Here is a 15,714-nt window from a genome sequence, read left to right as displayed (position 1 = left end):
CCAATTCCCTACAGAGATTTATAATCGGCTTATTTTATTTACTTGCTATTGACATTTTTGCTGCTTGAACTTAAATTGACTTGGTATTTAGTGACTTAGTAAGTACTAAGATTCAGACAGAACGATTTAATTACCTTAGAGGATTGTACTATTTGTGCATAGCAGCGATACTGATAACATATATTAGGCAATAAGCAAAAGAGGGGAGGGTTCCTGCCGCAAGTGCCGTATGTACCTGCCGGTATTTAGTTACCCTTAAATTGCGGGGAATTGGTGAGCGGGTCCCGACGCTTCCCACGTTCCTAGTATTGTGTGATTCAGTGGACTTCGGCTGTTTTTTTTGTGAAAGTGATGACTGAAAAGCTGGTATTCAACCCAGTTCTGAACGTTTTGAGCAGATCACTCATTGAAGGGGTGAAATTCGATCAGATTGTGAAAAGCGCAGTGAACTATTTCGAACATGATACAATCATACAAGCTAAAAAGACCCTTCACAGCGAGTTGGACATTCAAAGCCGGATGGGTTCGTATGCCAAAGATGAGGGCAACATTACTGATGTGTGCAAGTCGCTAGTCTCTGCGGCAAAGCAAAATGTCCCGATCCCGAAATTTGTGATATTTAGTCCCTGTGTAGTACCTGCCATCGGTGAGGCAGTTCACGCTACAGTAATTTCCAAAGTAAACGAACTCTCCAGAAAATTGGATGGAGTTATGCCAAATACTAGCCGCTCTACAGTCACCCTGCCAGATAAATCTCAATCGTCCCAACCACACCCCTGAGGCCGCTTTCCTCTGTGATACTAAAAGACCCTCCAACAGACTTAAAATGCCCAAGCGAACGCAAAGCATTTATCGACAAACTGTGCCCATGTCCAGACGGCGATATAACCGAGTTACGCCACTCTAATACCGAGTGGAAACTCGTGGTTCGTTCCAAGCAAACCGCGAGCCAGATAGTGGATGCAGCTAAACGTGCGAAACCGTCGCTCAACATCTCCCTCAAGGAACCTGCTTTTTTAGCTGCGATCAAGCGAGTGCCGGAGGATCTAGACGAACAGTCTCTTAAACAGCTAATCCCCAAGTGTAATAAAACCCTACAGTGTGGCTAGTCTCGAATATTTAAAGTCTACTTTCCGACACGAAATGACCTCGATACCTTTCTCAAAGTTTCAGTGAAAATCAGATATGAATACCTCCCAGCTGATGAGTTCGTGTTCTTACCTCGGCGCTGCTTTAATTGCCACGTAATCGGTCACCTAGCCGCAGACTATAAGAACGGTTCATTATGTTCCAAATGCGACTCCGCCGATCACAAATCTACGTCCGATACCCCGTGTCATAAGGCAGCCTTTTGCGTTGGTTGCAAGAAGCAGGGTCATACTTGATATAGTGTTATGTGCCCGAAAAACCGTAACCCCTCAATTTAATGACCTCGTCAATAATTCTTTTATCGTGGAATATAAACGGCTCTTTTATCAATAAACTTCCGTTTCTGGAAAGCCTCCGTTCTGAGTTTAGTGTGATTTGTCTCCAGGACATTTTGTTACTAAACATGGTCTGAACATACTTGAGCTTGAGGATATGACAACTTATTGTGTACCCGCTAGACAGCTGAACAATAGAGGCCGACCCTTGGGTTGACTTATTACGTTTGTTAAATCAGCTCTCCGTTCTAGTATCTTCGAAGCAAATTATTATTATCTAGCTGTGAGAGTGGATTGTTCTGTGTGTATTAGTGTGTATCTTCCCACAGACTATAATAATGACCAGTCTGAGCGTAAATTTGCGTTATCTTGTGAAAAACTAGGTTCATGTATAGACAAAATTCAACACTTAACACCTTGCATTATAGCCAGCGACTTTAATTGTAATATGTCAGAGCCGAATTATCAAGCTTCACCGTGTACAACACTAGTTAAGGGCTTATTTAGTGATTTCTTGTGTGTTTTAATATATCATCCGATTTTACGTATGTTCACACGTCCTCGCGAACTTCCAACCTGGACCACGTTGTAGTATCGTCAGATTTGCGAGCGGATATAGCAAAGGTTGTGTTTGATTATCAGTTGTCTGATCATCTTCCCATAACTTGCTCTGTCGGTATGCCATCTTCTGGTCACCAAACCACACCTCTTGCTCCTTCAGCACCTCGACACCGTCGTATCTGGTTGAAAATTGATCAAGCCTTATTCATCGAGTTGGTAGATTCAGTCCTGAATAAAATCAGCGTCCAATTTCATCTCCTTCAGAAGTCACTCCAGTTACCTCAAAAAGAGGTTTCGATTTGTCTAGATATATATTGATTGGGTCCCGACGCTTCCCACGTTCCTAGTATTGTGTGATTCAGTGGACTTCGGCTGTTTTTTGTGTGAAAGTGATGACTGAAAAGCTGGTATTCAACCCAGTTCTGAACGTTTTGAGCAGATCACTCATTGAAGGGGTGAAATTCGATCAGATTGTGAAAAGCGCAGTGAACTATTTCGAACATGATACAATCATACAAGCTAAAAAGACCTTTCACAGCGAGTTGGACATTCAAAGCCGGATGGTTTCGTATGCCAAAGATGAGGGCAACTTGCACTGATATGTGCAAGTCGCTAGTCTCTGCGGCAAAGCAAAATGTCCCGATCCCGATATTTGTGATATTTAGTCCCTGTGTATTACCTGCCATCGGTGAGGCAGTTCACGCTACAGTAGTTTCCAAAGTAAACGAACTCTCCAGAAAATTGGATGGAGTTATGCCAAATACTAGCCGCCCTACAGTCACCCTGCCAGATAAATCTCAATCGTCCCAACCACACCCCTGAGGCCGCTTTACTCTGTGATACTAAAAGACTCTCCAACAAACTTAAAATGCCCAAGCAAACGCAAAGCATTTATCGACAAACTGTGCCCCTGTCCAGACGGCGATATAACCGAGTTACGCCGCTCTAATACCGAGTGGAAACTCGTGGTTCGTTCCAAGCAAACCGCGAGCCAGATAGTGGATGCAGCTAAACGTGCGAAACCGTCGCTCAACATCTCCCTCAAGGAACCTGCTTTCTTAGCTGCGATCAAGCGAGTGCCAGAGGATCTAGACGAACGGTCTATTAAACAGCTAATCCCCAAGTGTAATAAAACCCTACAGTGTGGCTAGTCTCGAACATTTAAAGTCTACTTTCCGACACGAAATGACCTCGATACCTTTCTCAAAGTTTCAGTGAAAATCGGATATGAACGCCTCCCAGCTGAAGAGTTCGTGTTTTTACCTCGGCGCTACTTTAATTGCCACGCAATCGGTCACCTAGCAGCAGATTACAAGAACGGTTCACTATGTTCCAAATGCGGCTTCGCCGATCACAAATCTACGTCCGATACCCCGTGTCAGAAGGCAGCCTTTTGCGTTGGTTGCAAGAAGCAGGGTCATACTTGATATAGTGTGAAGTGCCCTAAAAACCGTAAACCCTCAAATTATTCACCTCGTCACTAACTCTTTTATCGCGTAATATACACGGCTCTTTTATCAATAAACTTCTGGTTCTGGAAAGCCTCCGTTTTGAGTTTAGTGTGATTTGTCTCCAGGAACATTTTGTTACTAAACATGGTCTGAACATACTTGAGCTTGAGGATATGACAACTTATTGTGTGCCCGCTAGACAGCTGAACAATAGAGGCCGACCCTTGGGTTGACTTATTACGTTTGTTAAATCAGCTCTCTGTTCTAGTATTTTCGAAGCAAATGATAATTATCTAGCTATGAGAGTCAATTGTTCTGTTTGTATTAGTGTGTATCCTCCCAAAGACTACAATAATGGCCAGTCTGAACGTACATCTGCGCTATCTTGTGAAAAGATAGGTTCATGTATAGACAAAATACGGCACTTAACACCTTGCATTATAGCCAGCGACTTTAATTTTAATCTGTCAGAGCCGAATTATCAAGCTTCACCGCGTACAACACTAGTTAAGGGCTTATTTAGTGATTTCTTGTGTGTTTTAATATATCGTCCGATTTTACGTATGTTCACACGTCCTCGCGAACTTCCAACCTGGACCACGTTGTAGTATCGTCAGATTTGCGAGCGGATATAGTAAAGGTGTTGTTTGATCATCAGTTTTCTGATCATCTTCCCATAACTTGCTCTGTCGGTATGCCATCTTCTGGTCACCAAACCACACCTCTTCCTCCTTCAGCACCTCGACACCGTCGTATCTGGTTGAAAATTGATCAAGCCTTATTCATCGAGCTGGTAGATTCAGTCCTAAATAAAATCAGCGTCCAATTTCATCTCCTTCAGAAGTCACTCCAGTTACCTCAAAAAGAGGTTTCGATTTGCCTAGATATATATTGCGCAGAAATCTGCAATGCTCTCCGCTTCGCAGAAAAACAAGCTGTTCCTCTGCAAAGAATTCGTAAATGATTCATTCCCGGGTGGTCGTCAAATCCAGATCTCGTCATTTCATGTGGTCAAGCAAAATTTTGGTTTTCAGTATGGAAAGAGTGTGGACGTCTGAATATGGGTCTTGTGAACAGCATACGGATTTTCACGAAGTGAAAGTTTTCTATGGCCCTGGCTCGGCATCGGAAAAGTCTAGTCAATCATTATTCTGCCCCTGCCAAACAAGATAGAAATATGATCTTCAAGTTTGTCTCTCGTTCTGCAAAAAATTCTTCTTCACCATCCCCAGCCGACATCCCTGAAGATGAATGGTATGCCCATTAAGAATCGGAGTTCTCAGCTCCTGACCCCTCCATCGAACTACCTTACGAGGCTGCCTTGGATCAGTTTCTATCTTCTCATCCCTAGAAGATTTTAACGTCAGTACCCGCTCTGTTGAAGATGCCATCTGTAGACTCAAATGGAAAGGCTCGTCGAGCATTGACTAAGTCAGTGTGATCCACTTGAAATATGGAGCTAAACTTTTTGTGGCACATCTCTCTCTGCTTATGCAGATGATTTTCTCCCAAGGGATTGTTCCTGCCTCTTTCTGCATCGGAGATCTGAGTCCCATTTCTAAAAAGGGAAAATCTGAAACTCAATGTACATCATACCGTCCACTTACTGTAGCTACGTCACTGTGCAAGCTCTTCGAGTTACTGTTTATACAGGAACTCGAAAAAGTATACTACAATCCTCCGCATCAGTTCGGCTTCAAGCGAGGAACTGGATGTGCTGATGCCTTAGCAGTCATTGCTAATGTCTTGATAGATGCCCAATCTTCTGGAGAAAGCCTTTCTTTGGCAGGACACGACATTAGACGTGCATTCGACTCTAATCCATGCTGCGATGCTTTTGAAGGCCGGTAAACGTGGGTTGAATCTAGCTGTCATTCGTTCTCTCAGGAATCTGTATTCTAGATTACGGATCTGACTGAAACTGCCTCCTGACAAGGGTTTGACCCCCATTCCACGCACCCGACTAGTTCCAGTCAAGAAAGGAGCACGTCAAGGAGTAGTCACCTCTCTCGACCTTTTCAATAACTGTGTCCTTGATGCACAAGATCAATGTCCATCTTCGCTGATTCTGTCATCTGCTAACTTGTCTTTGGTATGTTACGCGGACGAAATCCTGAATTTTAGCCGAACCCTTCAGCGAGCAATTGATATCTTCGAAATCCTTGAAGCCGAATATCTTAAAGTTGGACTTCAGTTCAACTCTTCAAAATAGGAAATCGTCCTATTTAATTGGAAAACTGATTTTTGTGTTCTTGCTCTGTCAAGCCAATGGATCACCTCATTTATCTAGGTTTACCCATAGGTTCGTCTATCCGTCACACACCAAAACTTCTCCTCGAATAGCTTAAACGACGAGTTTCAGCGTCTTACGCTTCAGTTGTATCGTGCAAACTCCGATTCAACCGGCTGCTTCTAGCAAGCTTGTATAACCCCATCGCTCTTCCTCACATTTTTTATATGCCACGCCCTTCTGGAAACTTCTCACTAAAACTGACCAGAATATAATCAGAGCAATATATTTTTGTTTTGCGAAGTATTTGCTTCGTCTACCTCCGTGGTATAGGAACTCGCATTTAATTGAAAATTTTAAAGTCGCAGACCCTGACGTCGCCGTCGCTAGACGAATAGCGAAGCATAATAGAAAAATACGCCAAAATGAACACGAATGGTCCCCTCTGCTCATTCAGTGAATCAGTGATTCGTTTTCTTTGTTGATTCAGCTTATTGTAGTTTGTGTCTTCTTTTTTCTTTTAAGTGCTCCGTCTTGTTGTATTATTTGACGGGTTTTTCAATTAAAATGTAAATTTAAGGGAGGAATTCGTTATCAAATTTAACCAGTTAGTTTTGCTTATCTATTTTTATAGTAATAATTTATTTTTGGACCCATTAAGATTATAAAAAAGTGGAGTAACAAAAGAAAATCATAGGCAGCGCGCTAGCACTGCCTAAGTAAAGAACGATGTGGGCACAATGTGTTGTTTTTCTCCATACCCGGACACTTCGTATCGAAGGAGTCGTCGTAGAAACCTCGAAAAGGGCTCATTCGATTGGAAATTGGAGTGGCTAGTGCCCTTTTTAATGGTTGAAAGTGATTGGAGGACAACTAACCCCCTCCCCACGCCCATCATTCCCTCAAATACATCCAATCAAAATTTTGAGATAGCCATTTTGTTCAGCGTAATTGATTTCCATATAGAAAATATCTTTTTGTGGAGGACACTCCCCCACAACCCTCGGGTTAAGGGTTTTAAGTTATGCCCTGGGGCATATAAGGTTTTTATAGAAGGCGTTGTCGTAGATGCTTCAAAAAAGGCTCAGTCGATTGAAAATTCAAAGGGCTAGTGCACTTTTAATTTTCGAAAGTGATTGGAGGGCAAATAGCTCCCCCCCCTCCCCACGCCCATGATTCCCCCAAACACATCCAATCAAAATTTTGATATAGCCTTTTTGTTGAGCGTAGTTGATTTCCACATAGAAATATCATTTTGAGGAGGACACTCCCCCACAACCCGAGGGGCGAGGGTTTTAAGTTATGCCCTGGGGGCATATAAGGTTTTTATAGAAGGCGTTATCGTAGAAACTTCAAAAAAGGCTCATTCGATTGGAAATTCAAAGAGCTATTACCATTTTCTAGTAGTCAAAAGTGATTGGAGGGCAACTAGCCCCCCCACGCCCATCATTCCCCCAAACACATCCAATCAAAATTTTGAGATAGCCATTTTGTTCAGCGTACTTGATTTCCAGATAGAAAATATGTTTTCGAGGAGGACACTCCCCCACAACCCTCAGGGCAATGGTTTTAAGTTATACCCTGGGGGCATATAAGGTTTTTATAGAAGGCGTTGTCGTAGAAACTTCAAAAGAGGCTCACTCGATTGGAAATTTAGAGGGCCAGTACCCTTTTTAACAGTCACCCGAGGCCAACAGCTGCGAACACTCCTCTTCCACTCTTCTCCATTCAAAGCTTCCCTCTTTACACCCTCCAAAGAATTTCCTTTGAATCCTTACTTCCCGCCCCATTCTGGGACGACAACTGCTTTTCGTTAGGCCCTAGAAGAGTAGCTAAAAAAGCTTCACATTCATCATTTATGAACAAACAAAAGAAATTGTAGAAAATGGTGGTTTTTGAAAATTAAGGCGGTTTTTTGGAAATGAGATTGATCTAAAGGGGGTCCAGAAGGGGACTAATCATGATTTTTAGCCTGAGGTAAATGATACTGTCTTCATTCGCTTTTTTAGGTGAGGCTTACAAGTGAAGGTAAGGCGGATAATGGGACAATTATAATTATATCACCGTTTTGGGTAATGCTCATTATCATGGAAAGGTGGAAAACGTGCACCAGCTATTATAAGCTAGCTAAGCAGTATTGCCAACGAGGTACAATTGTACCGTTCTTGTACAATCTAGAGGTCCTGGTACAATGCGGTAGTTTGGGACATTTTTTGGTACAGTCAAATTTTCCGTAACATATTGGTTTTGTTTGCTCCTTTTTTACTCAGATATCTCTTGCAAGTTTAATTTCATCGAAAATTTTATTCTTGTTATGGCAAATTTTTTATCTGCTATTCAGATGGTACAAATTAGTCTCTTGTGGTACAGTTTAGTCGGAGAACTGATACAGTTTATTTCAAAGCGTTGGCAACGCTGTAGCTAAGTACCTGCTCAGTGTGCCGCCTTGGAATTCAAATTCTGAACTTAGCCAAAGATATTCCGCCATAGATCCGTGCACTAAGTGAGTCCAAATCGATCAACGGGCGTATAATCAAGCTTTAGGTCATTTGTACGAGTCTTCGCTAACTCGTTTGTGATTTATGTAGTTCGTCTCGTGACGTGGTATTTTGTATTTATTGTATGTGTGTTTTGTTTCCTTTCCTTTGTTTGCTCGTTTATTTCCTTTATTAGTGTTTTTTCTTTATTAGTGTTTTTTCTTAATTAGTGTTTATCTTTAGTATTTTTCTTGTATTTATTTTTTTCATTACTCCACTTGTGATTTTGTATCTTTAAAGTGGGCAATAAAACACATTCAATCATTCATTAAATGTTTTTTTTTTCAAGGGGGAAGATATTTTATTCATAACCTCAACTGGCTGAGAAGTTTTGAAAATTCTCAGATATCCTGTGTATTCTAGAATTTTTTCTTAACTTTTACATAAATCTAAAAAAAAAATGCAATTTTTTTATAAATGAAAATTTTTGATGAAAGCAAAAATTGCTTTAACTCTCCTTATTGCAAATACAGCATGATCAACATTATAGTCACATTTGTAAGTAAGATCAAGATTTCACATTTCTACAGTAACAATAATGTATCCTGTTCGTAATTTGTTGTTGAGTAACGTTCAAATTTCAAACATAACGAGTAAACAAATTACTGTTGATGTGACAACCTTACAAACGTAAAGTCTTGGAGCTTCTCAGATAAACTGTGCGCTTCCAATATTTTCATATATTTTTACGGAAAAGAGAAAAAGATTAAGTAAAATTCTGTTATAAGTTGGAAATTTTTTTTTATAAAAACAGACTTTTATTTAAAAAAAAAAAAATGATCCCCATTAGAGTCATATGTGTCAACAAAATCAAGATTTATCACAACTACAATATATCAATAATGTATCATGTTTTGTTCATGTTATGTTCATACATTCATGTGTTCGTTATGTTCATATGCTTAAAATATGTCTGTATTTTATGAGTAATGCCCAAATTTCAAACGTACTTTATGAACAATATAATGTTAATATGGGTTTTTAATACGATTTTATCATTTTAATTTCCCCCTATCTGCATGGCAGATCAAGGGGGGGGGGGGCTAAAAGGCGCAAGTGCCCTGGGCGGCATGCCGGGTGGCTAAATAAGCTGAAATTGTAATATTTTTGGGCAAAGAATTTTATGTTTACAGTAGAGGGCGGTAGATACTGCAGCAGGGGGCGGAAAAGTCTATATCCCCCGAACCTTCCGGTGAAAAACCTAACTCTGGATCTACCCATCTGTATTAAAAATGGGATGTTAAAATTAAGAAAAAAAATCATCCACAAATCTTGCCTGTTTTATCAACAGGTGTGATTGTGATTTGGCTCGAGCTTAATGAAACTTGTATTTTTAGGGGTTTATAACAATGCCCATCTAATGGCCGAAGACATACATTCACACCCTGAATTGTCCAAAAAAACTTATAGAAGGCACAAGAGCGAATCAGAAACCAAAACGAGCGAAGAAATATTTGAAGAAGCACTGGACAAAATAAGTTCTGCCTATGGAAGTAGTCACATAACAGTAAGTTTTTAATTAACTATTAAACAGATTTAAATAACTAATTCCGCTGGGTTTCTCACATAGAAGTACAAGCTGTGTCGCACAAGCCCAAAGTTAAGAATTGACTCCCAATACTCGATGGACTGAAAAGTTATTTTTCGAAAGGACTAAATTATTATTTCTTTAAGTTAGTAATTTTTTTTGTATCAAGTTAATTATCAATTAAAATTAATTTTAAAATCATATTAGGTAAATATAATTTATAATTTTAAAACATTTTTAATAAATTCATTTTTGGTATGCTTCATAGAACATTGATAAGGTTTTAATAGCAATTTCACTGAAGCGTTAGTTAAATGCTGGTTTCTGAAGTATAAGTTTGTTGCAATATCACTAAAGGCAGTTCTTTCACTTTAGCGTAGAGTCAAACTTTAGCGTAAAGAGCGAGGCGTTGAGGAGGGGACAGCCCCTTTCATATTTGGAATAATTTCTGTTCGTTTTAAGTTTTAATGTCGCTCCTTACTTTTAATTTAATTTCTGAACGTTTTTGAATTAATGCAGCTTTGATTTTGGCTCACCGTACACGAATAATTAGAACGAAATTTGCATATTAATTTATTGTTTTGGCTAAATGGCTCTCTCGAAATTTTGTTGTGATGTAACTTACGAATTGAATTACGTAACGATCTTATATATTTGTATGTTTGTATTACGTATATTAGTGAGATACTCCTAGTCAATACCTCGCTCTTGACGCTAAAGTTCGAATTTTTTTCCAATTACAAACCCCTGAATAGCAAAGGCCGGTTAATTAGAATAGATAGCTATTTTTAAAGTACCAAAAAAAAAACTTTACCGTAATGGGTGAGGTATTGACTAGGGGGTGCACCCCCTCATATACGTAATAATTTCTGTTTGTTTTAAGTTTTAATCTTGCTCCTTACTTTCAGTTGAAAAAACTTGTTTTTTTTTATTTAATTTCTGATATAATGCTGGGAAATCCGGCGCCCCCCTTCATAAAAATGTCCCTTCCCCCACGGAGATATCCTCCCCCGTAACCCCCTCCTCTAGCCCCCTCCCCCCACCACCGTAAAAAAATCCCTCCTGAAACGTCTGTATAATTCCCATTTACCATTACTAGGATATATGTAAACAATAGGCAAAGTCCAAAACATGCAGTCGTACCTTTGATGACTTTGGGAGACTGTGTTGTCCTCAGAGAAATATTAATCAGATTTTCGACTAGTTTAAACAAAATGGCCATCTCAAAATTTTTATTGGGTTACTTCGGGAAAAAAATTACCATGGGAAGGGGCCAAGTTGACCTCCAATTTTTTTGGTCACTTAAAAAGGGTACTAGAACTTTTAATTTCCATTCAGATGAGCCCTCTCACGATATTCTAGGACTAATAGATCGATACGATCACCCCTGGAAAAAAAAAACAAACAAACAAACAAACAAATAAACACGCATCCGTAATCTTTCTTTTGGCAAAAAATGCAAAATTCTACATTTTTGCAGATAGGAGCTTTAAACTTCTATAGTAGGGTTCTCTAATACTCTGAATCCGATGGTGTGATTTTCATTAAAGTGCTATGACTTTTAGGGGTTGTTTCCCCTTTTTTCGAAAATAAGGAAAATTTTCTCAGGTGCTTAACCTTTAATGAGTAAGCCTAAACTTAATAAAACTTATATATTTGTAATCAGCATAAAAATCTGATTCTATTGATGTATCTATTGGTATCAAAATTATGGTTTTTATAGTTTTGGTTATAATTGAGCCGGGTCGCTCCTTACTTAAAGTTCGTTACCACGAACTGTTTGATCTTGACAATTAATTTCTAATAATTTTATTATTTCTAAAAATAAAACTAGACATATTAATGAAGTTTTTTATTAGGTATATCGGAAATCCAACAAATCATCATTTAACATCAGACCAATTCTGGTTCATTGTTTGTTCATGTTGAAGATGATAACTCATGACAATTGGTTTTAGGAGGAAATTGGTCTTAAAAGGAAATTGGTCTTGTCATGACATACGGGGAATACAAACACCCCGGGCACGTGGTGATTGAGAGAGGGTATTGGTGGGCAACTTGAAAATTTAAATGAAAAACAAAATTCTGTTAACTTGTAAAAATATTCTTTTTCGTAGCTCAGTATTTGGGGTAGCGCCCGAATGTCTCCTTGGGAAATAACCATGTACCCCCTATGTATTATTATTGGTTTATTTATTTATTTTCTTCTCCGGATTACTTGTAAGGATTGATCATAATCAACTCGGCTGGGTGCTCATTTTGATTATAAACTTAAATCTTTTATACCTTTTAAAGCTTCAAGAGTCATTTGATTTTGACCCGCTTCCTCTTGATCCCACTTTATTCTCACAATCCCATGAGGGTGGACCAAATATTTTAGGTAGCCTTTTTGTTCAGAATCGTCGAAAAGTACAAGAAATACGCCTCCAGGGCAACATGGATCTTGAGCGCCCGATTACCACAAGAGTGTCGGGAATCACTCCCGTTACTATAAGGTCCACATAGTTTGTTAGGAGGTGGAGGGTGTTAGGGGATCCCAAAGTGAATAAAAAAAACTTTGCCCTGATTAGTTTGGAATTCTTAATTTGTTGAGCTAAGAAACCCGAATTGGGAAGAAAAATCCAAAGGGAAACAATCGTTTCCCCAAAAATGGGACACGACAGAGGTTCAAAAAAGACGGAGAACCGTTTTTCCTGAACGGCTTCAAACTTAAAACTGAGAGTCCCTAGACCAAGGAGACCCTAAAATACAAAATTAGTTTTAGTTTGAAGAAACAGACTCCAGAATGTGACCCTAAAATGAAAAAACGTTTTCCAGATTGGCTGAAACTTACATCCTGAAGTCCTTGGGCTTTGGTGATCCCAGTCTACAAGAAAAATTTGAGAAGAACATTTGGTTCACTCCCAACATGGTGACTGAAATTGACCCCTGTTGTTTTAAGCTGGGGCAGGGCCCCTCCCAGATACGGGGTTTCAAAATTCTATAAGTAACTTTCAAAATTTGCTTCTTGTATCGGACGCAGTATCAATAAATTCTTTAATTATATATTATTTTAGGTTTCACCTTAAAAGTTTCTTTCTAAGAGAACGTTTTCTCCAGATGTGCTTCTTTAACATCTTGTAAATTTAGACTATTTTAAACAAAATTGTCACTGCACAATTTCAATCAGATGCGTTTAGTGAAAAGAGGGGAAATTTTTTAATTTCTTTTCAATATCAGCTGTTTTGTGTTACAAACTTACAAGAACCATTGCACAACCCAAGGTAACCATACATTTTGTCGGGAGAAGAAGGGCGCTACTGCACCCGGAAATGGGCCATAGAACTTGTTGTCTCTGACTAGTTTGAAAATTTCAATCATAGAACATGGGTTAAGGGGAAACCTAAGAAAAGGTTATTTTGCCCCCCCCCCCCGTACCGAAGTAGAACCCTAAAAGTGTAAAGATTCTTCTGCGACCTGTTCAAAATTTATAACCTTGTTACGGGGTTAAGCGAGCTCCAATGCACAGTAAAAATCATGAAAAATGCCCTCCCCCCCCCAAATAAGAGTCAAAGGGCTTAAAACTTCACCCGTAAATACGTTGACAAAGGAAGCACCCTCGTGCGAAAAAAAAATTGAGAATATAAGCCCTAAAACTAAGACCGGATTTTTTTTCTTGAAATTAAACACTCATTAAATTGAAACTTATATATGAAAGGGATCTATTTTTGTAAGAAAATTCACCAGAAAATATGGTAATTCTTCCAAAAAATGGGGCTAAAAATAGAGCCAGCCAACTTTTATTTCTGAAAGTCATGAAACTGATACTTGTAAGTTTTTGGGCAAAATGGACCCTAATGAACAAAAATTATGTTGGGTGAACGGGTCCTTAAAATTTAGATTGGGTTTGAACATTTTATGTAACTCCTTGTATCTAAAGACACCCGATTCACCAAAGATAAATATTTCACCTGAAACTGGGAATAAAAAGGGCAAACAAATTAATTTTCATAACCAGTTTCAGACTTAAAACCGTATTTTCCCTGGCAAATAGACCCTAGTTATGCTAATTTAGTTGGGGGCACAATTCTCCTCCTAAAATATGACCCAGAAAAGGGCCAAAGAATTTTTCCAAAATGGCTAGATTTCTCAACGATTGTTTCCTCGGGTAAGGGGACGACACATTTTTGGGAAGCGGAGTGTTAGGGGGTCTGCAAATGAGTTGAAATAATGTTTCCTTAATCAGTTTGAAACTTTCTACTATAAGTCCCGGGACTAAGAGGAATCTAATTTGTAAAAAAATTAGTGAACCAATTTGGGCCCAAAAACTGGCCAATAAAAATTTTCTTTTTCAAAACAGATTTTGAAAACCATAGATATATTTCCTGATTGATTTTAGAAATATTCTTTAAGTTAGCCTTGATTAAATGAAAGCTGTACAACTATCCATCAGTGCAAAAGAAGAAAAAAAAAACAGAAAAAAACGTCAATTCAAGCTTCGGTCATATAACCTGACCAGCGACATAAAACTGATCTCATTTTTGATTGTCGGTCCTAAGTTCGAACCACTCAGAAAGAAAACCAATGCATCAAGTACTTGAGACAGAATTTTATTTAGAAGGCAGACCTATTCATAATAAAAAAAATTCTTTAGATAATTTGACTTTATCGATTCGTGGTGCCAGAAAATGGGATTAAAAACTGCTTCGTCTCTAATAGGCTTGAAACTGACGGGTACGTTTAGACTAAGATGGGTAGAACTCAAAAACGCGAAGGCGCCTCAAATTAACTCAAATATTGTTTTGTCCAATTAGCTTGTACCTTGTTGAGCATATACACTGGGTAAAATAGAAAAGAAATGAGAAAAGATAAAAAGAAGCAAAATGAGAAAATGAAAATAGTAAAATGAGAATAGAAAATGAAAAAAAAAATTAACCGAGCATTCTTTTTTCCTTTGATCGGCATGAATCTTTTAGGGTGATTAGAATGAATTAGCAGTACATTAATGAGGATAAAGAATTTTGGAAACAAATTGTTGTCTTGACTCTTAGTAAATCAGTTCAAAAAATTTGATATTTTTTTCTCAGTAAATCTAATAAAAATTTCAAGGAATGTAGACAGCGCCATGAAAATCGCGATTTAGATAAGAAGCCGAGAAACTAAACCTGGCATTGATTTGCGACGTTTGATTTTATCAAGATATCAAATCTTAAAGATTATCTTTTAAGATAAGAAATCATTTATTTAAACAAAAACAGTTAGAAAACTGGGTTATAATTTTTTTCAATAAAATGATGAATTTATTTAAGAGCATGTTCAAAGGTGTCCACAGAATAAAGGTCAGGATGGTTTCTGCGCTATAGACGACCAAAAATTAAGCAGATTTTCAATCAATAAGAGAAAAAACCCCTTTCCATCCAAAATTTTATAGCAAACATATTAGTAGAAATTTTTTAAAAATACTAAAGCTGCTCAAAGATTCTCACTGAATATTCAAATTTTGTCCAGAATTTAAATTACAATCAAACATTTAAGTTTTTAAGCAGAAAATATAAAAAATCCCTATACTTACAAAATTGATTAATAACAAATTAATGTCAATTAAAAAAAGACTGAAGTTAGTTAGAAAAACGTTCTTTAAAAGAGAAGCTTTTCAAGAAGTAAATAGCCAAACATGCAATTCACCATCATCATAATATTTTGATTTATAACCCATCACAAAAAACTGGGCAGAGCCCACAAAAGACAGTAAAAATAAAAACAAAAACCCAGAAACAACAGAAATAAAAACTCACTTTGACAACTACAAACAAGGGACAAACAGAAATGACCAAAGATGGGAAGACTTTCTAGCATTCAGTAGAGAAATCACAAATACGCTTCTCAATAATCCAAGCTGGGTCTGCCAATCGATACTTTCTTTACAGAAAAGAGTTGCTTGCTCACACTTTGTTGTTGTAATTGAAAAGCTGTTACGTGATCTCTTTTCCAATGAACGGATATT

General features: G+C 38.2%; 1 protein-coding gene across 4 annotated transcripts in view; it reads left to right on the top strand.

The window, feature by feature from the left end:
• Positions 1-15,714, top strand: part of LOC148943977 (uncharacterized) — a 117,589-nt gene that overhangs the window by 24,003 nt on the left and 77,872 nt on the right. For all 4 annotated transcript variants that reach the window (XM_089101549.1, XM_089101551.1, XM_089101548.1 and 1 more), the window contains one exon: positions 9,541-9,710. In XM_089101549.1, coding sequence (XP_088957675.1) covers positions 9,541-9,710 — 170 coding nt within the window. The remainder of the gene's footprint in view (positions 1-9,540; positions 9,711-15,714) is intronic.

Source organism: Artemia sp. Qi Xiang Cuo, chromosome 15 (genome assembly GCF_049724085.1).
Source record: "Artemia sp. Qi Xiang Cuo chromosome 15, ASM4972408v1, whole genome shotgun sequence".
NCBI classification, from domain to species: Eukaryota; Metazoa; Arthropoda; class Branchiopoda; order Anostraca; family Artemiidae; genus Artemia; species Artemia sp. Qi Xiang Cuo.
Note: the sequence above shows the minus strand (reverse complement) of the source record. Positions and strands in the feature narration are given on the sequence as shown.